The sequence below is a fragment of the Salmo trutta genome, unplaced genomic scaffold (assembly GCF_901001165.1).
Source record: "Salmo trutta unplaced genomic scaffold, fSalTru1.1, whole genome shotgun sequence".
Lineage (NCBI taxonomy): Eukaryota > Metazoa > Chordata > Actinopteri > Salmoniformes > Salmonidae > Salmo > Salmo trutta.
In genome coordinates this window covers 14,795-39,749 of record NW_021822480.1, presented here as the reverse complement: position 1 = coordinate 39,749, position 24,955 = coordinate 14,795, and the positions used below count along the sequence as shown (strand labels likewise).

At 39.9% G+C, this 24,955-nt stretch overlaps 1 protein-coding gene across 1 annotated transcript in view; it reads left to right on the top strand.

The window, feature by feature from the left end:
• Nucleotides 1-210: 210 nt before the first annotated feature.
• The window catches only part of LOC115182379 (histone deacetylase 9-B), a gene marked incomplete at its 3' end in the record, with an annotated part of 36,689 nt that continues 11,944 nt past the window's right edge, over nt 211-24,955 (top strand). The window contains exons 1-2 of the mRNA XM_029743997.1: nt 211-1,218; nt 21,163-21,398. Coding sequence (XP_029599857.1) covers nt 1,110-1,218; nt 21,163-21,398 — 345 coding nt within the window. The remainder of the gene's footprint in view (nt 1,219-21,162; nt 21,399-24,955) is intronic.

Sequence of the window (24,955 nt, the reverse complement as noted above, 5' to 3'; positions counted from 1 at the left end):
AGTAAAACAACAGTAGCAAGACCTTGTAAGGATGAGGAAATATATTTCATTTGGATAGTATGTTTTGGAAAAAGTGATATAAGGATGAATCTTGTAAGAGAGAAAGACATGAAGAATCCCAGTTGAGAGAGGGTAGAGAGATAGAGAGAGATGAGAGAAGGAGAGAGATAAATAGAGGGAGTGATAAATAAAGTTGAAATGAGAGAAAGAGTGAGAGATAGTGAGAGAAAAGAGCAAGAAAGAGAGAGAGGGGGAAGAGAGAGGAATCAAGCAGAGTGAGCCTCCATCTGCAGCTTGGCTGGGCTCTGCTCTTGGAGAGAGGGAGGGAGGGAGTCAGTCAGGAGACATGCCTTCTGGCAGGAATCTAGCTGTAGAGCTGTAGAAGAGACAGCTGTGTTTGGTGGAGGTATTTTTAAACGCATCAATGCTGCTCCAATCCCCTCGCCTCGGCCCTCCTATTTATAGCCGGGGCCGGCCATTGTTCTATTTCTGTCACCTGTGGGCCACGCTGTTGTTAATTCACATGCAAATGAAGCTTGCACCCTCTCAGGCTCAAGCATTACTTTCCTGTGAGAGGTTGACGGGTAAACAGTGCACGGCTTAGCTCAGCTCTGACTAGTACACCCCCCACTGGAAGGTTGAAACACAGGCAGGCAGGCTCACTCTCACCGCTCAGACATTACTGAGAGAGGAACAGAGAGGAGAAGACAGACAGACGAGAGAGAGAGAGAGACGACAGAGAGAGAGATCAGAGGGAATAAGAGCAGGGTAGTAGCTCAGTGTCACAACAAGAGAAGAGAATCAGACTGCCAGTCATCTTCTAACTCTGTCTGAACAGGGACTTCTTGACTGAAGCTCTGTGTTCTATTGTGCTGTGTAGTCACAGTATAGTGAGGGAAGCCTCACAGAGGGAGTGTGTGGGGTGGTTATTGTATTGCGTTTCAGCACAGCAAGAGAGAGAGAGTTTCCTCAGAGGAAAAGGAGGAGAGCTGTTTCTGTCTCTAGTCGCTGTATGCCGTCGTGGTCGTTCCCCTGAGTGTGTGAGAGGGTTGGCTCTTTGGGGACAGGAAGAGCAGGGCTTGCGATGCGACCTGAGCGCTGAGTGGAGTATGCTGCAGACGATTTACGAGAGTGAGTCAAATTTCTCCACCACAACAAAAGAGCTCGTTGGCCACCAGCGACTCTTGGACCAGCAGAAGATGCACAACGTTAACTCAGGTGACCAGACCCACCATGCTCTCTCTCTGCTCCTAAAGGGATAGCCTATCTTTCTCTTTTTTTCTCTGGATTTTTTTTAGCACTCTTATCCGCTCTCTCTTTTTCTCTCTCTCTATCTCTCTGTTTCTCTTCATCTGGTGGTCTGCCGCTCTCTCCTTATTTCCCACTCTCTCTCTCTTTTTCTCTCTCTCTCCCTACCTCCCTCTCCCTCTGTTTCATTCTCTCATCTCTCCGGTCTCTCCCAGTCAGTCTCTATCTATCTGCCTCTGTGAACGGAGGGCTCCAAACTTCTCAGCACAGCAACGCGTTATGATCAGGCACTGCTTTCTGTATCCAGGTATTTACGTGTGTGATTTTATACTGCATGGTTTTACAGTGTGCAGTGCTTATGGATGGGCAGTTCCTCCTTGTATTCATTTACTGTCATTGTTTCTCAGTTTGCTTGTGTCTGAATGGAGTAAAACAATCATGTTTAAAACTGTCTGTATAGTGAGTGTTAGTAAATACACATAGTTTTATCATTGTGTGGATATGGACTGAATGCACTGTTTTGTTTGTTTGTTTTGGTGCATATTAATAACACTGTGCTTTTTACAGTCATTTTCACTACAATGAAATGGCATGAAAACATGAAAGGGATGTTGTGTTTGGATAGGGAGGCTTCCATGTCAGTCTTCACTTTTTGAGGTATAACAGTAACAGGAAATGCCATGGTAAAAATACAGACAGTACAAGGCAAAGGGAAATGAACATCAAAAGATTATCTCTGTGTCTATGTGGATGTTTACCAAACACAATGACATTCTATTTCTGACCTGAGAAATGAATCTCAGGGTTCAAACGAATCTGACATCATTCTGAGTAATGTCGGTTTACGGTATTCACTCAATGTGAGTCACTCTGCTATTCTCTGCCTTTTGGACTTGTGGTAGTTCAGAAAATTCACTTGGCTCTTGTCATCTAATGGGTCTAGGGCTGTTGGAGCAGCATTGTATTCTGGGAAAGCACACACACTACAGTAAATGTCAGGAGTTTTGGTGGGCAGCATTGTTATGACAATACACAGATTGAGTCATGTACTGCGTATTGTAGGCAGAGTTGCATACAGGAAATGAATATTATGGCTATTGATTTCTCAATAACTTATGAACATCAGAAATAAATGCTTAAATGATTAATTTCACACATCCTCACATTGATCACCAAGGATACCACATGCTCTGTGGACATGTCTCTTATAGTGTGCTTCTGTAAACTCAGTGTTTTTCTCCTCATAAGCATTGTACTGTTGTCTGTTGCAGAACTATATTTAACCACCAGTACAATATATTAACTACAGAACAAACAAATCTGTACTTCATTAACTACAGAACAAACACATCTCTACTTCATTAACTACAGAACTAACACATCTCTACTTCATTAACTACAGAACAAACACATCTCTACTTCATTAACTATAGAACAAACACATCTCTACTTCATTAACTACAGAACAAACACATCTCTACTTCATTAACCACAGAACAAACACATCTCTACTTCATTAACTACAGAACAAACACATCTCTACTTCATTAACTACAGAACAAACACATATCTACTTCATTAACTACAGAACAAACACATCTCTACTTCATTATCTACAGAACAAACACATCTCTACTTCATTAACTACAGAACAAACACATCTCTACTTCATTAACTACAGAACAAACACATCTCTACTTCATTAACTACAGAACAAACACATCTCTACTTCATTAACTACAGAACAAACACATCTCTACTTCATTAACTACAGAACAAACACATCTCTACTTCATTAACTACAGAACAAACATCTCTACTTCATTAACTACAGAACAAACATCTCTACTAAATTAACTACAGAACAAACACATCTGTACTTAATTAACTACAGAACAAACACATCTCTACTCATTAACTACATACTGCATTGTTATTCAATTCTGTCCTATTCTATTCTGCTATGTTGTATTATATTCTATTATATTATAGCTCTATTCTGTCCTATTCTATTCTGCTCTGTTCTATTCTATTCTGTCCTATTCTATTCTGCTCTGTTCTATTATATTCTATTCTGTCCTTTTCTGCTCTGTTCTATTATATTATATTCTGTCCTATTCTATTCTGCTCTGTTTGATGCTGTTCTATTATATTCTGCTCTGTTCTATTCTGCTCTGTTGTATTATATTCTATTCTGTCCTATTCTATTCTGCTCTGTTTGATTCTGTCCTATTCTATTCTGCTCTGTTCTATTATGTTCTATTCTATTCTGCTCTGTTCGATTATGTTCTATTCTGTCATATTCTATTATATTCTGCTCTGTTCTATTATATTATATTATGTCCTATTCTATTCTGCTCTGTTTGATTCTGTTGTATTCCATTCTGCTCTGTTCTATTCTGCTCTGTTCTATTCTATTCTGCTCTATTCTATTCTGTTCTGTTATATCCTGTAGACAAGCTGAAAGGTAGTACAATACATGATCCATGGTAGTCAGCAGAACAAGTGTGAATAAGGCTCTAGCATGACACATTATATCTCCTCTGCTCTGTCAATAGAGCACCAGGTCAATCCCAACATCCATTGCTGCTTTTCTCTTTCCTTCAAGCCATGCATTTCAGGTCTTCTTTTTCTTCTTCTTCTTTTTCTTATCGCAGAACATTATCTGCCAAACAACAAGATATTTTAAGTGCCTGAAATTCAGGCTTCTTGCTTATTCTGTGGGTCAGCTATTCTTAGGTGTGTTATTTTGGGCTTATGGCATTAGCCAGCTAAGATTAGGCGCCTTGCCGTCTTTATCACTCCATCTCAGCAGCCAGCAGCACACCCCTGACAGTCCTTTGGAAGGAGAGATATACTTCATTTATCATTTACCTATTTAGTGTGTGTGTGTGTGTGTGTGTGTGTGTGTGTATGTGTGTGTGTGTGTGTGTGTGTGTGTGTGTGTGTGTGTGTGTGTGTGTGTGTGTGTGTGTGTGTGTGCCTGTCTCTTATTCTGGTTTCACTTGTTGACGATTATATTTTCGGTTCTAAAAATAGCCTTGTCACATGCCTTTTATGACGGCTGCATGGGAGGCAGGGAGGCACCACAGTGACTGCAGCACAGCACACAGGTCTGTTCTGTTGGACTAAGACCATGGAGACAGGGTAAACAGGGTAAAAACAAGTTAGGAATTTGACCTAGTGAAGCTCACATACAGAAAGATACACATACATTCATTTCCTGACAGTACACACGTTAGACATAACATCTGAAACCATCTAAAATGGTGTGTTATGAGTGGGTTTATAATCACATTCAATGGTGATGAAGCTGTCCTTGCCACTATCTGGAGAACCAACATGCATAAAGGTTTCTGTCCAACAGAGCTCTTCATGAATTCACACTTCATTTAATAACACTCTCATCTCTCCGGCTTTCATGTTGAAGAAGCTCAATGAATTCAGAGGGAGGAAGACAACATGTCTTTGTGATTTTAATGAGATGAGCCATGTAGCAGTGACATCAACATGTTCTAACGTGACCAAAACAAAGTGCTCAGACACAAAGGCTTTTTGAAAAAGAGAAAATTACTAATTAGTTAACTAAATGTAATGTCAGGAAGTGGGACTGTTGAGAATAATAAAACACAAAACAACACTGTGTTTATAATGCGCTATAATATGACCATGGCCTCTCTTTTGTCTGCTGCTCTCTCTACCGTTATATTCATTTCAATCATCTGCTGCTTAACAAAGACTGTCATTGGTCAATTAGATTTGTATATTGCATTACAGTTACTCTGTACCCCTTCTGCATTACAAATATGTAACAAGATGTTTCTCTTGAACTGTTAAACAATAGTTGAACGTTCCAAATATACGGTTTGAAAATTAAGAATCTATAAGCATAGTCTTGGTATCAAGCAATTATTTCTTCACTCTAATTGATCCAAATGTGATGAAATGTAGAGGAACAGCTGTTGTTGATGTTGCGTAATTTCTAACACACAATGGACAATCAAATCAAATCAAATGTATTTATATAGCCCTTCGTACATCAGCTGAAATCACAAAGTGCTGTACAGAAACCCAGCCTAAAACCCCAAACAGCAAGCAATGCATGTGAAAGAAGCACGGTGGCTGGGAAAAACTCCCTAGGAAAAACTCCTGAGAAAGGCCAAAAACCTAGGAAGAAACCTAGAGAGGAACCAGGCTATGAGGGGTGGCCAGTCCTCTTCTGGCTGTGCCGGGTGGATATTATAACAGAACATGGTCAAGATGTTAAAATGTTCGTAAATGACCAGCATGGTCAAATAATAATAATCATAGTAATTGTCGAGGGTGCAACAAGCACGTCCGGTGAACAGGTCAGGGTTCCGTAGCCGCAGGCAGAACAGTTGAAACTGGAGCAGCAGCATGGCCAGGTGGACTGGGGACAGCAAGGAGTCATCATGCCAGGTAGTCCTGAGGCATGGTCCTAGGGCTCAGGTCCTCCGAGAGAAAGAAAGAAAGAGAGAAAGAGAGAATTAGAGAGAGCATATTTAAATTCACACAGGACACCGGATAAGACAAGAGAATACTCCAGATGTAACAGACTGACCCTAGCCCCCCGACACATAAACTACTGCAGCATAAATACTGGAGGCTGAGACAGGAGGGATCAGAAGACACGATACAGAATCAGAGTTTCTGTATCGTGTGACGCTCTGTTGAGTTGCTCTGAATTTGCCGGGCCCACATCCTTCCATCACTGGGCTGATGCTTGGACCTGTACAAGGAAAAGGACAGGCTTTGCATGGCATCCTGGGAAGGTAGTAAAGTGCTATACAAATGTGAAACGTACAGTTCTCTCTCTGTCTGCCACCGTTATGTACATTATCTTGATTGTGTTGCTATGTTACTGTACATGACAGAACAGTAGGGATTTTGGGAGGTGTCCTATAGACTGTATAAAGCAGTGCCCCATGGTTGGACAGTTTCATTACATTAAAGGGCTACTTCTGGATTTTCACCAGTCAGATGAACTTGTGGATACCATTTTTATTAGCGCAATTGCTAACTAGCATGCTTGCAGATAACCATAGACTTCCAGTCATTGTACTAACGCTAGTTAGCATTGGCTCACGAGACTACCTCCAACTTCCTTCATACTGGACACAGAGACACACCACACAGTTCATCTGACTCTTGGGAAGTAGATAAAGGGCCTCATTGCCAAAATCCCGAAGTACCTCTTTAAGGACATACACATTAAACTCTATGGTGAATGACCGGGGTTTGAGTGGTTTGGTTTGTGGCACTGCGCGGCAGTGGCTCGGCTCCTTTTGTTAGCTATAGAAGATAGCCTGCAAGCTACAGCTCTGTTTGAGCTGCAAAGACGAGCCTGACCGCCTGGGACTTAAAAATAAAGGTCTGTTTCCTGCTTTAGACGTCCCAGCTGCCCAAAAATAACAAGGCACTTAATGAGAGATCCAGCACCACATAGCAGACCCAAGCATCAGGCTATTCCTGCCTTGAAACATCTTCTGCATCTCCCAGTTTCTATTTATACAAGGCCAGTTAGAAAGGGCTCTAAAAGCTTGGTTGAATGTCACAATGTTTTTGGAAAGCAGGAAAAAGTATTGTTTGGGATTGTTGGATTGACTATATTGCACTGTATTTATAATTAAGAGTCAGTTGTTGTGATCTAATTTTTAGTTTGTTGATGTCTTTTCACTTATATTCAGACAATTTTGAATTGTTGGATTGTAAGTGTTATATTCGACTGTAAGTGTTGTATTATTATTATTATTATTGGCTTGTTGTTTGTTGCTGTCTTTTAACAAATGTAAGAGCCAAAACAGATGTAGAATCTTATTTCATCGCTCTTTTGTTGCTGAGAATTCTGGAATGCAGATGAGCTTCCTGATTTACATAAATTTACTGAAAACCCTCATTAACACTGTTATATTAAGATTATTGCACTTTTTATGTAGCTTACTTTTGTCCAGCTAATAGCCCAACCACCGAACAAGCAACATTATGGACTAAACGTTAAAATCCTGTTGCTGCAGGATTATTTTACTATGACAATACTGGTCAAATTAAGATCCTATATCTGTAGTTAATCATTTTAAGTGATATCATAGTTTATATGGCTCCCTTGACTGGCAACAGGATAATGGAAAATGCTGGAAAAGCAATCATTGGCTTGTTATCATTTAGAGTTGAGTACTTACTCCTTTCCTGGCATGGATTTATTTAGACAGGAGCTCTATGGTATTGTTATTATAGTCTTCACAGAGCTCTATAATATTATTATGGTGTGTATAGAGATCTATAATATTATTATGGTCTACACAGAGATCTATAATACTATTATGGTCTACACAGAGATCTATAATATTATTATGGTCTATACAGAGCTCTATAATATTATTATGGTCTATACAGAGATCTATAATATTATTATGGTCTGTATAGAGATCTATAATATTATTATAGTCTATACAGAGCTCTATAATATTATTATGGTCTACACAGAGATCTATAATATTATTATGGTCTATACAGAGCTCTATAATATTATTATGGTCTATACAGAGATCTATAATATTATTATGGTCTGTATAGAGATCTATAATATTATTATGGTCTATACAGAGATCTATAATATTATTATGGTCTATACAGAGATCTATAATATTATTATGGTCTATACAGAGATCTATAATATTATTATGGTCTGTATAGAGATCTATAATATTATTATGGTCTGTATAGAGATCTATAATATTATTATGGTCTATACAGAGATCTATAATATTATTATGGTCTATACAGAGATCTATAATATTATTATGGTCTATACAGAGATCTATAATATTATTATGGTCTATACAGAGATCTATAATATTATTATGGTCTATACAGAGATCTATAATATTATTATGGTCTATACAGAGATCTATAATATTATTATGGTCTATACAGAGATCTATAATATTATTATGGTCTTCACAGAGATCTATAATATTATTATGGTCTGTATAGAGATCTATAATATTATTATGGTCTGTATAGAGATCTATTATATTATTATGGTCTGTATAGAGATCTATAATATTATTATGGTCTATACAGAGATCTATAATATTTCACAGAGTTCTATAATTGTATAGGTTCTGGGTGTAGCTGGTGCAGAGGAGTCAGGCGCAGGACAGCAGAGATGAGTAACACAATGAACTTTACTCAAAATTTCAAAATACATGAAGTAATACTAAGCCCACAAACAACGGACCGAACTTACAATAAAACAATCACTCAAAAACAAACATGGGGAAAACAGAGGGTTAAATAATGAACATGTAATTGGGGAATTGAAACCAGGTGTGTAAAACAAAGACAGAACAAATGGAAAATGAAAAGTGGATCGGCGATGGCTAGAAGGCCGGTGACGTCGACCGCCAAACGCCGCCCGAACAAGAAGTGGGACCGACTTCGGCGGAAGTCGTGACAATAATATTATTATGGTTTTCACAGAGATCTATAATATTATTATGGTCTGTATAGAGATCTATAATATTATTATGGTCTGTATAGAGATCTATAATATTATTATGGTCTGTATAGAGATCTATAATATTATTATGGTCTATACAGAGATCTATAATATTATTATGGTCTATACAGAGATCTACAATATTATTATAGTCTGAATAGAGATCTATAATATTATTATGGTCTATACAGAGATCTATAATATTATTATGGTCTGTATAGAGATCTATAATATTATTATGGTCTATACAGAGATCTATAATATTATTATGGTCTATACAGAGCTCTATAATATTATTATGGTCTATACAGAGATCTATAATATTATTATGGTTTTCACAGAGCTCTATAATATTATTATGGTCTTCACAGAGCTCTATAATATTATTATGGTCTATACAGAGATCTATAATATTATTATGGTCTATACAGAGATCTACAATATTATTATAGTCTATACAGAGATCTATAATATTATTATGGTCTATACAGAGATCTATAATATTATTATGGTCTATACAGAGCTCTATAATATTATTATGGTCTATACAGAGATCTATAATATTATTATGGTCTATACAGAGCTCTATAATATTATTATAGTCTGTATAGAGATCTATAATATTATTATGGTCTGTATAGAGATCTATAATATTATTATGGTCTTCACAGAGATCTATAACATTATTATGGTCTATACAGAGATCTATAATATTATTATGGTCTATACAGAGATCTATAATATTATTATGGTCTATACAGAGATCTATAATATTATTATGGTCTATACAGAGCTCTATAATATTATTATAGTCTGTATAGAGATCTATAATATTATTATGGTCTGTATAGAGATCTATAATATTATTATGGTCTTCACAGAGATCTAGAATATTATTATGGTCTATACAGAGATCTATAATATTATTATGGTCTATACAGAGATCTATAATATTATTATGGTCTGTATAGAGATCAATAATATTATTATGCTTTCACAGAGCTCTAAAGTATTATTATGGGCTATACAGAGCTATATAATATTATTATGGTCTTCACAAAGTGTTGCTATGAGTAAGCAGCCAAGCAAAGTGCCATAAGAAAGATGAATAACCCAATACTTGTTAATTAACCTACTGGGGATATGTCTACTTAGTGTCATAGTGTCAGCCACAGTCTCATCTCCATTCAGAATTATACAATAAACACTATGGGCCAGTTTCTCGGACACTGACTAATTAAGACAATACTATATATATAAAAGTATGTGGACAACCCTTCAAATTAGTGGATTCGGCTATTTCAGCCACACCCGTTGCTGACAGCACACAGCCAAGCAATCGTCATAGGATGCCACCTTTCGAACAAGTCAGTTCGTCAAATTTCTGCCCTGCTAGAGCTGCCCCAGTCAACTATAAGTGCTGTTATTGTGAAGTGGAAACGTCTAGGAGCAACAACGGCTCAGCCACAAAGTGGTAGCCCACACAAGCTCACAGAAAGGGACCTCCGAGTGCTGACGCGCATAAAAATCGTCTGTCCTCGGTTGCAACACTCACCACCGAGTTCCAAACTGCCTCTCGAAGAAAACGTCAGCACAAGAACTGTTCGTCAGGAGCTTCACGAAATGGGTTTCCATAGCCGAGCAGTGGCACACAAGCCAAAAATCAACATGCGCAATGCCAAGCGTTGGCTGGAGTGGTATAAAGCTCGCCACCATTGGACTCTGGAGCAGTGGAAATGTGTTTTCTGGAGTGATGAATCACGCTTCACCATCTGGCAGTCCGACGGACGAATCTGGGTTTGGCGGATGCCAGGAGAACACTACCTGCCCAAATGCATAGTGCCAACTGTAAAGTTTGGAGGAGGAAGAATAATGGTCTGAGGCTGATATTTCATGGTTTGGGCTAGGCCCCTTAGTTCCAGTGAAGGGAAAACTTTGTGGCAACAGTTTGGGGAAGGCCCTTTCCTGTTTCAGTGTGGAAGAACTTTACAGGTCTGCACAGAGCCCTGACTTCAACCCCATCGAACACCTTTGGGATGAATTGGAACGTTGACTGCGAGCCAGGCCTAATCGCCCAACATCCGTGCCCGACCTCATTAATGCTCTTGTGGCTGAATGGAAGCAGGTTCCCGCAGCAATGTTCCAACATCTAGTGGAAAGCCTTCCCAGAAGAGTGAAGGCTGTTATAGAAGCAAAGGGGGGACCAACTCCATATTAATGCCCATGATTTTGGAATGAGATGTCCGACGAGCAGGTGTCTACATACCTTTGGTCATATAGAGTCGGTCAATTTTTTATTTAATGTTTTTATTTAACCTTTATTTAACTTGGTCAGTCAGTTAAGAACAAATTCCTATTTTACAATAACGGCCTACCTTGGCCAAACCCTCCCCTGACCCGGACGACACTGGGCCAATTGTGTGCCGCCCTGTGATTCAATGATGAGTCTCCATTGAGCATGCTTTTTAGTCCAGGACTAGGCTTCATCTGTGTCTGGGAAACTGGCCCTATAGCCTATCCATTGACTGCAAATGACGCAAGACACCACCTATGGTATGTAGCTGTAGAATCTAACATGGGCACTGTCTTCCGGCCTATTATTGTTATTATTATTAGACAAATAGATGATGGGAAGAGGTCCAAGAAAACATATCTCACATCACAGACGTCACAACATGTAACACTCCCACCAGTCCAGACAACATGTGTCTCTGTTCTCTCTCTCTCTCTCTCTCTCTCTGCTGTGTGGTGTGTGAAGCCTGCTAGTGTGACTCCTCAAGGTAAAAACAGACACGGACTGTGTCCCACATGGCACCCTATTCCCTATGGGCTCTGGTCAAAAGTAGTACACTATATAGGAAATGGGGTGCCAATTGGGAAGCAGCCACCTGCCATTGCCATGCCAACGTCTCAAATGAAGGCTGTGATCGTCACTCTAGCCGCCATGGGGGCTAATGAGAGACAGATCTGTTATAGAAATAAACACGTTGGGGACAGGCGGTCACGGAGCTGTGTGGTGGTAGTGTTGGCCCGTGGTGTCAGAGAGGAGGCTAGTGCAGTGGGAGTGCAGCCACTGGTTATGAGTCACCCTATCCCCTGTTGGCAGGGCCCTCGGAGGGGAGGAATTTGGGCATGGGGCAGGGTGCTGCTTGTCTCTCCCTGGTGCTAAAAACAAATTGGACCTGTCATTCATAAATCTCTTGTTTACCCGCCAGCCCCTGCCGTTGGCGCTTAGTGACACCTCTCCACCAATGAGGAGGCCCCATCACTTCTTTCGCTCAAGGAAAACTGCAGGTGAATGAATATCTAGTAGTAACAGTTTATTGTATCTTCTTCAAAAATCCAAAGAGGTTGATTCAGTGCTCCTTCAGGGCGATTAGTTTAAAAACAAAACTCTGTGTTAAATTAAGCAGACAGCCTGACATCCGTGACAGTCTTTCACACATTGTCTATATTAAGACCCAGGCAGCTCAGAAAATATGTTATATTTAGCTGTAGTTACTGCTGCTTCTGTGTTCTCCTCCTTTGCCTTTGCTGGTATTTGGAGTGCATTAGCAGCAGATTTCGGTTTCAATTATAACATTTGACATTGTTATTTCTGAATCCTAAACTTAGCCGTAGGCAGCCACAGATATAACCAGATAGACATTGGTCTATTTAAATGTCCGTGTATGATGCTGGTTAATTCAAAACAGACATGATGATATCTTGGGCAAAGATCTGCCTTCTTTACTATGTGTTCTGTTTAACAGGGTGCTGTGTCTCTGTACAGTGTCTGCACTTGACCTGAACAACAGATGGCTTATGTTGATAAGAATTGTAAGGCCTAGTTTGAAAAAAATGTTTCAACTTATAAAATAGTTTTTCTAGTAAAAATTTCCTGTCTTAGGTCAGTTAGGATCACCACTTTATTTTAAGAATGTGAAATGTCAGAATAATAGTAGAGAGAATGATATATTTCAGTTTTTATTTCTTTCATCACATTCCAAGTGGGTCAGAAGTTTACATACACTCAGTTAGTATTCGGTAGCATTGCCTTTAAATTCTTTAACTTGGGTCAAATGTTTTGGGTAGCCTTCCACAAGCTTCCCACAATAAATTGGGTGAATTTTGGCCCATTCCTCCTGACAGAGCTGGTGTAACTGAGTCAGGTTTGTAGGCCTTCTTGCTCGCACACGCTTTTTCAGCTCTGCCCACAAATTTTCTATGGGATTGACATCAGGGCTTTGTGATGGCCACTCCAATACCTTGATTTTGTTGTCCTTAAGCCATTTTGCCACAACTTTGGAAGTATGCTTGGGGTTATTGTCCATTTGGAAGACCCATTTGCGAACAAGCTTTAACTTCTTAACTGATGTCTTGAGATTTAGCTTCAATATATCCACCTAATTTTCTTTCCTCATGACGCCATCTATTCTGTGAAGTTCACCAGTCCCTCCTACAGCAAAGCACCCCCACAACATGATGCCGCCACCCCCGTGCTTCACGGTTGGGATGGTGCTCTTCGGCTTGCAAGTCTCCCCTTTTTTCCTCCAAACATAGCGATGGTCATTATGTCCAAACAGTTCTATTTTTGTTTCATCAGACCAGAGGACATTTCTCCAAAAAGTTTGATCTTTGTCCCCATGTGCAGTTGCAAACCGTAGTCTGGCTTTATTATGGCAGTTTTGGAGCAGTGGATTCTTCCTTGCTGAGCTGCCTTTCAGGTTATGTCAATATAGAGCTCGTTTTACAGTGGATATAGATACTTTTGTACCTGTTTTCTCCAGCATCTTCACAAGGTCCTTTGCTGTTGTTCTGGGATTGATTTGCGCTTTTCGCACCAAAGTACGTTCATCTCTAGGAGACAGAATGCGTCTCCTTCCTGAGCGGTATGACGGCTGCGTGGTCCCATGGTGTTTATACTTGCGTACTATTGTTTGTACAGATAAATGTGGTACCTTCAGGCATTTGGAAATTGCTCCTAAGGATGAACCAGACTTGTTGAGGTCTACAATTTTTTTTCCGAGGTCTTGGCTGATTTCTTTTGATTTTCCCATGATGTCAAGCAAAGAGGCACTGAGTTTGACGGTAGGACTTGAAATACATCCAAAGGTACACCTACAATTGACTCAAATGATGTCAATTAGCCTATCAGAAGCTTCTAAAGCCATGACATCATTTTCTGGAATTTTCCATGCTGTTTAAAGGCACAGTCAACTTAGTGTATGTAAACTTCTGACCCACTGGAATTGTGACACAGTGAATTATAAGTGAAAGTATCTGTCTGTAAACAATTGTTTGAAAAATGACTTGTCATGCACAAAGTAGATGTCTTAACCGACTTGGCAAAACTATAGTTTGTTAACTTCTATGGGCTAGGTCCCACCCTAGTCAACAGCCAGTGGAATCGCGTGGCGCGAAATACAAATACCTCAAAAATGCTATAACTTCAATTTCTCAAACATATGACTATTTTACACCATTTTAAAGACAAGACTCTCGTTAATCTAACCACATTGTCCGATTTCAAAAAGGCTTTACAGCGAAAGCAAAACATTAGGTTTTGTCAGGAGAGTACCCTGCCAAAAATAATCACACAGCCATTTTCAAAGCAAGCATATATGTCACAAAAACCAAAACCACAGCTAAATGCAGCACTAACCTTTGATGATCTTCATCAGATGACACTCCTAGGACATTATGTTATACAATACATGCATGTTTTGTTCAATCAAGTTCATATTAAATCAAAAACCAGCTTTTTACATTAGCATGTGATGTTCAGAACTAGCATACCCACCGAAAACTTCCGGTGAATTTACTAAATTACTCATGATAAACGTTGACAAAATTAATAATTATTTTAAGAATTATAGATACAGAACTCCTTTATGCAATCGCGGTGTCAGATTTTAAAATAGCTTTTCGGCGAAAGCACACTTTGCAATATTCTGAGTACATAGCTCGGCCATCAGGCTAGCTATTTTGACACCCACCAAGTTTGGGGCTCACTAAACTCAGAATTACTATTAGAAAATTTGGATTACCTTTGCTGTTTTTCATCAGAATGCACTCCCAGGACTTCTACTTCAACAACAAATGTTGTTTTGGTTCCAAATAATCCATAGTTATATTCAAATACCTCCGTTTTGTTCGTGCGTTCAGGTCACTATCTGAAGGGTGACGCGCGAGCGCATTTCGTGACAAAAAATGTCAAAATATTCCATTACCGTACTTAGAAGCATGTCAAACGCTGTTTAAAATCTATTTTATGCGATTTTTCTCATAAAATAGCGATAATATTCCGACCGGGCAACGTTGTATTCATTCAAAGGCTGAAAGAAAAAAATTGAGTAGTCTCGTGAACGCGCATCTCAGTCTCACTGTCCCCAGGCTGACCACTCACAAACTCTGCTGCTGTTCTTTGCCCAGAGACAGCAGACACCCCATTTCACTTTCTGGTGGCTTTAGAGAGCCAATAGAAGCCTTAGAAAATGTCACGTTACAGCACAGATGCTGTATTTTCGATAGAGATGCAACAGAAGGACAACAAATTGTCAGACAGGGCACTTCCTGTATGGAATCTTCTCAGGTTTTGGCCTGCCATATGAGTTCTGTTATACTCACAGACACCATTCAAACAGTTTTAGAAACATTAGAGTGTTTTCTATCCAAATCTACTAATTATATGCATATTCTCATTTCTGGGCAATAGTAGTAACCAGTTTAAATCGGGTACGTTTTTTATCCGGCCATGCAAATACTGCCCCCTAGCCCCAACAGGTTTTAACAAGAAATTTGTGGAGTGGTTGAAAAACGAGTTTTAATGACTCCAACCTAAGTGTATGTAAACTTCCGACTTCAACTTCAAGTATATATAGTGCCCTACTTTTGAACAGGGTCGATATGGCTCTGGTCAAAAGTAGTGCATAAATAGGGGATAAGGTCAAAGGTGTCCTTTTTCCTCACCTCTTAGAGCTTGGACCCTTACGAAAAAACACACGAATTTCACTTGTGAACGCATGTGAAGTGTTCCAAAAACATATGTTTTCATGTGATCACTTGTGATCTTATGTGAAGTTAATGTGATAATATGTGAAAACATGTAAAGCAACATGTGATAAACATTTCCTTTCATGTGAAATCGTATGTTTTTTCTGTAAGGGGAGGAGTCACATCGCTGTGCTGTATGATTCTGCTGGAACAACAGAGCTGTGCTGTATGATTCTGATGGAGTCACAGAGCTGTGCTGTATGCTTCTGATGGAGTCACAGAGCTGTGCTGTATGATTCTGATGGAGTCACAGAGCTGTGCTGTATGATTCTGATGGAGTCACAGAGCAGTGCTGTATGATTCTGATGGAGTCACAGAGCTGTGCTGTATGATTCTGATGGAGTCACAGAGCTGTGCTGTATGATTCTGATGGAGCCTCAGCTGGATCCTCCAGATCAAAGTGGAGCGTCTTATTAATACCCGTCACAGTGAGGGTAGGGAATGAAATATTAAATGAATAAGACATCACAGTGCTGGGTTCTCCCTCAGCCAGCCAGCAGGTGTTTTTCAGGCTATATTTAATACCATTAGAGAAGCAGCAGCACCGTACCGCCAGGGCCCTTTCTATCTGTCTGACTCACTGCCGTACGCAGCCCTTTCATCGGTTCACAGGTTCACCGCTGCGCCTGGAACACCTCCGGTGCTGCTACAAAATAGTATTTTGTCAAGTACTTACCACTAAGATTAATATTCCCTGTCACTAGAGGAAGGCTGTGTGCTACAGGTGCTGGGCTGCTCTTTGACAGGAGTTCCTCTGTCATTTAAAATGAGCTGTTTTTAGAAGAGAGAGAGAGAGGTAGAGGGAGTGAGGGAGGGAGGGAGGGAGGGTGAGAGGGTGGGAGAGAGAGAGAGAGAGAGAGAGAGTGAGGGAGGGAGGGAGGGAGGGAGGGAGAGAGATGAAGTACAGCCTTGGGGGAGTCCCCTTTGCTCTCTTCACTCTCTGAATGTGACAAAGAAATGAGAAAACCCCTACTATCAAGTAAACAAAACACAGACTGGGAGGATAAGGAAATATGGTGATTGTATCTTTGATTCCATTCATATAGCCTTTCTCAAGACAAGGTACAGGTTACAATGCAATCATTGTTATTTCATTTTGTTCAGATATGTGTTTGTGGCATGATGTGTGTACGTATTTTTTATTTTTTTCTCCCAATGTATCAACTCTAGGCTTACATAGTGATAACAGTCTAAATAGGATGATGGTAGCCTACCTACCCCAGCCCCAGTGTCACACAGCAACTGTAGCTAGGATAGGAAGGATGAGACAAGGAGACAACACGCAGCAAGACTCAATATCTGTTCTGCAGGAAGGAGGGACATTATTATGTCGTCTGCCACCGCCTGCAAACGTTACCATGGCAGCCAGTTAGGGTGGTAGTGGTGGTGGAAAGGGTGTGGGGTTGTCAGAGCCCAGGATTGCGGCACTTGCTTTAATGTTTCTATTTATAATAATTTATAACGACCCGCCCGCCCGCCCGCTGCACCACACAGAGGGGTTGGTCGGATGGTGTAATGAAGAGCTGGTTGCACCGCCACCACCAAGCGGAGGAAAGACAATATGTTTCACATTATCAGTGAACACTATAACAGGGAAGGCATGTTGTTAATGGACAACTGGGCTAATGGAGACTTGTTCTGGTAGGGCTCAACTCTGGCCAACTTGGGTTTGACATTTTATGGGTTTTACATGTGCAGCACGAGTGAGGAACGCTTAGTGTGCGTCCCAAATGGCACCCTATTCCATATATAGTGACCAGAACCCTATATGGGGAATAGGGTGTCATTTGGGATGCACCCTTCTAGTGGCCACCGATTCCCATAGTGTGAACAGGTACAGTGAACGCTGTCAGGATTCTCACAACAGGTGCTGCCTGAAACACTGCATGTATTTGTTCTCCTAAATGTGACCCTTGAGAAGATTATGGCAGTGAATGCACCCGATAAATCTCCCCTCAGCCTTTGGCATTTTAAGTAGGTTTGAATATTTTCTTTCAGGCTAAAAATGGAAGAGACATGTATAAGGCCTGTACAGTGTGTACTCTTCTCACAATGTGACTGATGCCATGACAAGAATAGAACTAGAATATTCTCCAAGAGTTGGAAAAAAGCAAAACGTAGCAGTGAACAAAATGTCCTGTCACCAGAGAACAGTAGTTACTATCTGGTATTATGAGACATGGGTTGCTTTAAAACAAAAGGCTTGCTGTTCTCCATAACCTCCAATGACAGGAGGAGAGATACAGTGATACAGTAACCTGAGTTTAACCATCATCTCCTCTGGGGCAGAGAGATGGACTAGCCTTGTCCTCTATGGTGTAAATGACAGGAGGAGAGATACAGTGATACAGTAACCTGGGTTTAACCATCCTCTCCTCTGGGGCAGAGAGATGGACTAGCCTTGTCCTCTATGGTGTAAATGACAGGAGGAGAGATACAGTGATACAGTAACCTGGGTTTAACCATCCTCTACTCTGGGGCAGAGAGATGGACTAGCCTTGTCCTCTATGGTGTAAATGCAGCTCAGTTGGTAGAGCATGGTGTTTGCAACGCCAGCATGGTGTGTGCAACGCCAGGGTTGTGGGTTCGATTCCCACGGGGGGCCAGTACAAAAATGTTGTTTTTTTAAATGCATGAAATGAAATGTATGCATTCACTACTGTAAGTCGCTCTGGATAAGAGTGTCTGCTAAATGACTAAAATGTCAAATGATACAGTGATACAGTAACCTGGGTTTAACCATCATCTCCTCTGGGGCAGAGAGATGGACTAGCCTTGTCCTCTATGGTGTAAATGACAGGAGGAGAGATACAGTGATACAGTAACCTGAGTTTAACCATCCTCTCCTCTGGGGCAGAGAGATGGACTAGCCTTGTCCTCTATGGTGTAAATGAGAGGAGGAGAGATACAGTGATACAGTAACCTGGGTTTAACCATCCTCTCCTCTGGGGCAGAGAGATGGACTAGCCTTGTCCTCTATGGTGTAAATGACAGGAGGAGAGATACAGTGATACAGTAACCTGGGTTTAACCATCCTCTCCTCTGGGGCAGAGAGATGGACTAGCCTTGTCCTCTATGGTGTAAATGACAGGAGGAGAGATACAGTGATACAGTAACCTGGGTTTAACCATCATCTCCTCTGGGGCAGAGAGATGGACTAGCCTTGTCCTCTATGGTGTAAATGAGAGGAGGAGAGATACAGTGATACAGTAACCTGGGTTTAACCATCCTCTCCTCTGGGGCAGAGAGATGGACTAGCCTTGTCCTCTATGGTGTAAATGACAGGAGGAGAGATACAGTGATACAGTAACCTGGGTTTAACCATCCTCTCCTCTGGGGCAGAGAGAAAAAAATTTGACATACCAATTAGGATCTGGCAAAAAATCAGTTATAGAACCCATTGCCCTTTATGGTTGTGAGGTCTGGGGTTCGCTCACCAACCAAGAATTCACAAAATGGGCCAAACACCAAATTGAGACTCTCCATTGAGACTCTCCATGCAGAATTCTGCAAAAATATATTTTGTTTACAACGTAAAAACACCAAATAATGTATGCAGAGCAGAATTAGGCCAATACCCGCTAATTATCAAAATCCTGAAAAGAGCTGTTAAATTCTACAACCACCTAAAAGGAAGCGATTCCCAAACCTTCCATAACAAAGCCATCACCTACAGAGAGATGAACCTGGAGAAGAGTCCCCTAAACTCAAACAGACCCCACAGAGCCCCAGAACAGCAACACAATTAGACCCAACCAAATCATGAGAAAACAAAAAGATAATTACTTGACACATTGGAAAGAATTCACAAAAAAACTGAGCAAACTAGAATGCTATTTGGCCCTAAACAGAGAGCACACAGTGGCAGAATACTTGACCACTGTGACTGACCCAAACTTAAGGAAATCTTTGACTTTGTACAGACTCGGTGAGCATAGCCTTGCTATTGAGAAAGGCTGCCAAAGGCAGTCCTGACTCTCAAGAGAAGACAGGCTATGTGCACACTGCCCATAAAATGAGTCTGGAAACTGAGCTGCACTTCTTAACCTAATGCCAAATGTATGACCATATTAGAGACATATTTCCCTCAGATTACACAGATACACAAAGAATTTGAAAACAAACCTAGTTTTGATAAACTCCCATGTTTATTGGGTGAAATAACACAGTGTGCAATCACAGCAGCAAGATTTGTGACCTGTTGCCACAAGAAAAGGGAACCAGCGAAGAACAAACACACATGTAAATACAACCCATATTTATGCTTATTTATTGTCCCTTTTGTACTTTAATTATTTGCACATAATATGACATTCATTTTTATTGTTTATTTCAATTTTGTTTATTATCTAATTCACTTGCTTTGGCAATGTTAACATATGTTTTCCCATGCCAAAAAAGCCTTAATTTGAAATTAAATTGAGTAGAGAGAGAGAGAGAGAGAGAGAGAGAGAGAGTGAGGGGAACACCAAAACAAGAACAAACAAACACAGAGTCCAAACTCACAAACATTTTTATTTTTATTTTGTTAATAATGAAAACATTAAATTGGAAACCAATGATGTGTTCTGGTTGATGATGCAGAGTGGAGGGAGTCAAGAGGGAGCACATCCCCTAAACGGATGGTTTATTTATTTATTTATGGAGCCGTGAACAGACAGGATTTGTATGTAAACATTGAAATAACTACTGAGACATGTCGTGCCAAGGGTCCATTGAGTCTCTGTGCTGTTGCCCTAAGTGGGCTCCCTGAAGACTTGAAGGCTTTGTGTCAGGAAGTGATCTGCTGTTTGTTTATAGAAACTGTAATATAATTGTGGCTTTTTGAGGATGACACGAGAAGAGGAGACGCAGGGAGGAGAAGAGAGAGAGGTAGGGAGGAGGGGAGGCAGAGGCAGGGAGGAGGGGAGGCAGAGCGGCAGGGAGGAGAGAGAGAGGTAGGGAGGAGGAGAAGAGGAAAGGCAGGGAGGAGGAGAGACAGAGGCAGGGAGGAGGGGAGGCAGAGCGGCAGGGAGGAGGAGAGACAGAGAGGTAGGGAGGAGGAGCGGCAGGGAGGAGCAGAGGCAAAGAGAAGTTCCTGTCTTTGGTTCCTGTCTCTCTCTCTTTTTTCTTTTGGTGCTGTGCCCATAAGCTGTCTTTCCCTTCGAAAGCTTCTCCTCTTTCCTCTGCTGAAAACACCATGCACTTTCTATAGGCACTCATGTAATGCAAAGTACAGTTTGTTCTCTGCTACGGGACTGTTAAGTAACTCAGAGTGGTAACTCACTAAGACTAATGTAGGTATGTTTATGAATATGAATATAATATAGGAAAATATTGTGCTCATAGTTCATATTCTCCCTCCCTCCCTCTCCCAGTGGACATTAAGCCAGAGGTACTTTTGGACCCCGTGTCTCCGTTGGACCTGCGTACAGACCTGAGGATGCTGGGGCCTGGCTCGGACCCGGGAATGTGGGAGCGTCAGTTGCAGCAGGAGCTGCTCCTCATCCAGAAACAGCAGCAGGTCCAGAAACAGCTGCTGATCAGCGAGTTCCAGAAGCAGCATGAGAATCTGACCCGCCAGCACCAGGCCCAGCTCCAGGAGCACCTCAAGGTCAGGACTACAACATCAACTACAGTATAGTATAGTAACAGTAGTATAGCATAGTATAGTATAGCACAGCATAGTATAGTATAGCAACCGCAGTATAGTACAGCGACAGTAGTATAATAGAGTACAGTATAGTATAGTGTAGCATAGCATAGTATAGTATAGTACAACAACAGTAGTATAGAATAGTATACCATAGCATAGCATAGCATAGTATAGCAACAGTAGTATAGTATAGTATAATATAGTATAGAATAGAAACTGACACACCAGCACCAGGCCTAGCATCAGGAGCAAATCAAAGTCGGAATCCCTCACAGTTAAACAGAACAATAGTTTACAAACAGTAGTATAGCATAGTCAGAGTATAGTAACATTAGAATAGTATAGTAATAACATAGTATAGTAATGGTATAGTATAGAAATAGTATAGTAAAAATATAGTCTAATACAGTGATATTATAGTAATAATAGAGTATAGTATAGTGATAGTAGGATAGTATAGTATAGTAATAGTATAGTAATATTATAGTAATATTATAGTAATGGTATAGAATTAGTATAGTATAGTAATAGTATAGCAACAGTGTAGTAATAGTATAGAAATAGTATAGTAATAGTATAGCAATTTTAGCATTGTATAGTAGTACTATAGTAATATTAGCATAATATAGTAATAGTATAGTGATGGTATAGTAATATTAGCATAGTATAGTAATAGTTTAGAATACAGTATAGTGACATTGGCATAGTATAGTAATAGAATATAAAGAGTATAGTACTAGTATGGTAATAGGATAGTAATCGTATAGCAATATTAGCATAGCATAGTAATAGTATAGAAATAGTATAGTAATAGTATAGTAATAGTATTGTATAGTAATATTATGGTGATAGTAATAGTATAGTACAGTAGTAGTATACAGTAGTATAGTAATAGTATTGCAATAGTGATAGTATAGCAATGGTATAGCATAGCAATATTGTAGAAGTAGTATAGTAATAGTAATATTAGCATGGTATAGTAATGGTATAGTATAGTAATAGCAATAATATTGTATAATATAGTATATAAATAGTATAGTATAGGAATAATATAGCATAGTAAAGTAATAGTATAGTAATAATATAGCATAGTATAGTAATAGTAGGATAGCATAGTAATATTACTGTAATAGTACAGTACTGTAATATTATTGTAATAGTACAGTAATAATATAGTATGGCATAGTAATAGCATAGTCTAGAAATAGTATAGTAATAGTATGGTAATTGTATAGTAGTAGTACAGTGATGGTACAGCGCTAGTATAGTAATATTAGCATAGTATAGCATAGTAATAATATAGTGTAGTAATAGTATACTATAGTACTATAATAGTATAGTAATAGTACAGTAATAGTATCAAATCAAAATCAAATGTATTTATATAGCCCTTCTTACATCAGCTGATATCACAAAGTGCTGTACAGAAACCCAGCCTAAAACCCCAAACAGCAAGCAATGCAGGTGTAGAAGCACAGTGGCTAGGGAAAACTCCCTAGAAAGGCCAAAACCTAGGAAGAAACCTAGAGAGGAACCAGGCTATGAGGGGTGGCCAGTCCTCTTCTGGCTGTGCCGGGTGGAGATTATAACAGCACATGGCCTAGATGTTCAAAAGTAATATAGTATAGTAATATTATAGTAATAGCAATAATATATTATAGTATAGTATAGTAATAGTAGCATTGTATAGTATAGTAATAGTATAGTATAGTAATAGTGAATATATAGTAGTTCATAATTCTTGTGTGTGAAAGTAGTACTATATCTTTGATGCAAGGTTGCTAGAGTATAGGCTATGCTAGGAGAAAAACAGTCACCGATGCTCACTGGAAACAATGCTTCAAGATACAGTGCATTCGGAAAGTATTTAGACCCCTTCCCTTTTTCCACATTTTCTTACTTTACAGCCTTATTCTAAAATTGATTAAATTAATTATCATCAATCTACACACAATACCCCATAATGACAAAGCTAAAACAGGTTATTACCTTATTTACATAAGTATTCAGACCTTTTGCTATGAGACTCGAAATTGAGCTTGGGTGCATCCTGTTTCCATTGATCATCCTTGAGGTGTTTCTACAACTTAATTGGAGTTCATCTGTGGTAATTTCAATTGATTGGACATGATTTGGAAAGGCACACACCTGTATATATAAGGTCCCACAGTTGACAGTACATGTCAGATCAAAAACCAAGCCACGGGGTCGAAGGAATTGTCCGTAGAGCTCCGAGACAGGATTGTGTCGAGGCACAGATCTGGAGCAGGGTACCAAAGAATGTCTGCAGCATTGAAGGTCCACAAGAACACAGTGACCTCCATCATTCTTAAATGGAATTAAATGGAAGAAGTTTGGAACTAGGGCTGGGCGATATGGCCAAAATCTCATATCCCGATATAGGTCATTTCATATCTCGATAACGATACATATCACGATATAGCACATTTTCTGTAAATTCAATGAATAAATAGTTTATATAAAATGACCACATGTAAAGGCCTATTTCTTATTACATTTTGAATTAAACTCAACAAATTAAGGTACTTACTCATATTTGATTATTTCTCCTTTTATTTATAACCTTTGTGCAAATTTTAAATGAAGCATGTAACAAATCTAAAATATTAATGTATAAAATATAAAAAGGTAAATAGAAAACACCTCAACTATAGTTGCAAACAAAATAAATATAGGCCTAAAATATATATATATATATATATATATATATACACTGCTCAAAAAAATAAAGGGAACACTAAAATAACACATCCTAGATCTGAATGAATGAAATAATCTTATTAAATACTTTTTTCTTTACATAGTTGAATGTGCTGACAACAAAATCACACAAAAATAATCAATGGAAATCCAATTTATCAACCCACGGAGGTCTAGATTTGGAGTCACACTCAAAATTAAAGTGGAAAACCACACTACAGGCTGATCCAACTTTGATGAAATGTCCTTAAAACAAGTCAAAATGAGTCTCAGTAGTGTGTGTGGCCTCCACGTGCCTGTATGATCTCCCTACAATGCCTGGGCCTGCTCCTGATGAGGTGGCGGATGGTCTCCTGAGGGATCTCCTCCCAGACCTGTACTAAAGCATCCGCCAACTCCTGGACAGTCTGTGGTGCAACGTGGCGTTGGTGGATGGAGCGAGACATGATGTCCCAGATGTGCTCAATTGGATTCAGGTCTGGGGAACGGGCGGGCCAGTCCATAGCATCAATGCCTTCCTCTTGCAGGAACTGCTGACACACTCCAGCCACATGAGGTCTAGCATTGTCTTGCATTAGGAGGAACCCAGGGCCAACCGCACCAGCATATGGTCTCACAAGGGGTCTGAGGATCTCATCTCGGTACCTAATGGCAGTCAGGCTACCTCTGGCGAGCACATGGAGGGCTGTGCGGCCCCCCCAAAGAAATGCCACCCCACACCATGACTGACCCACCGCCAAACCGGTCATGCTGGAGGATGTTGCAGGCAGCAGAACGTTCTCCATGGCGTCTCC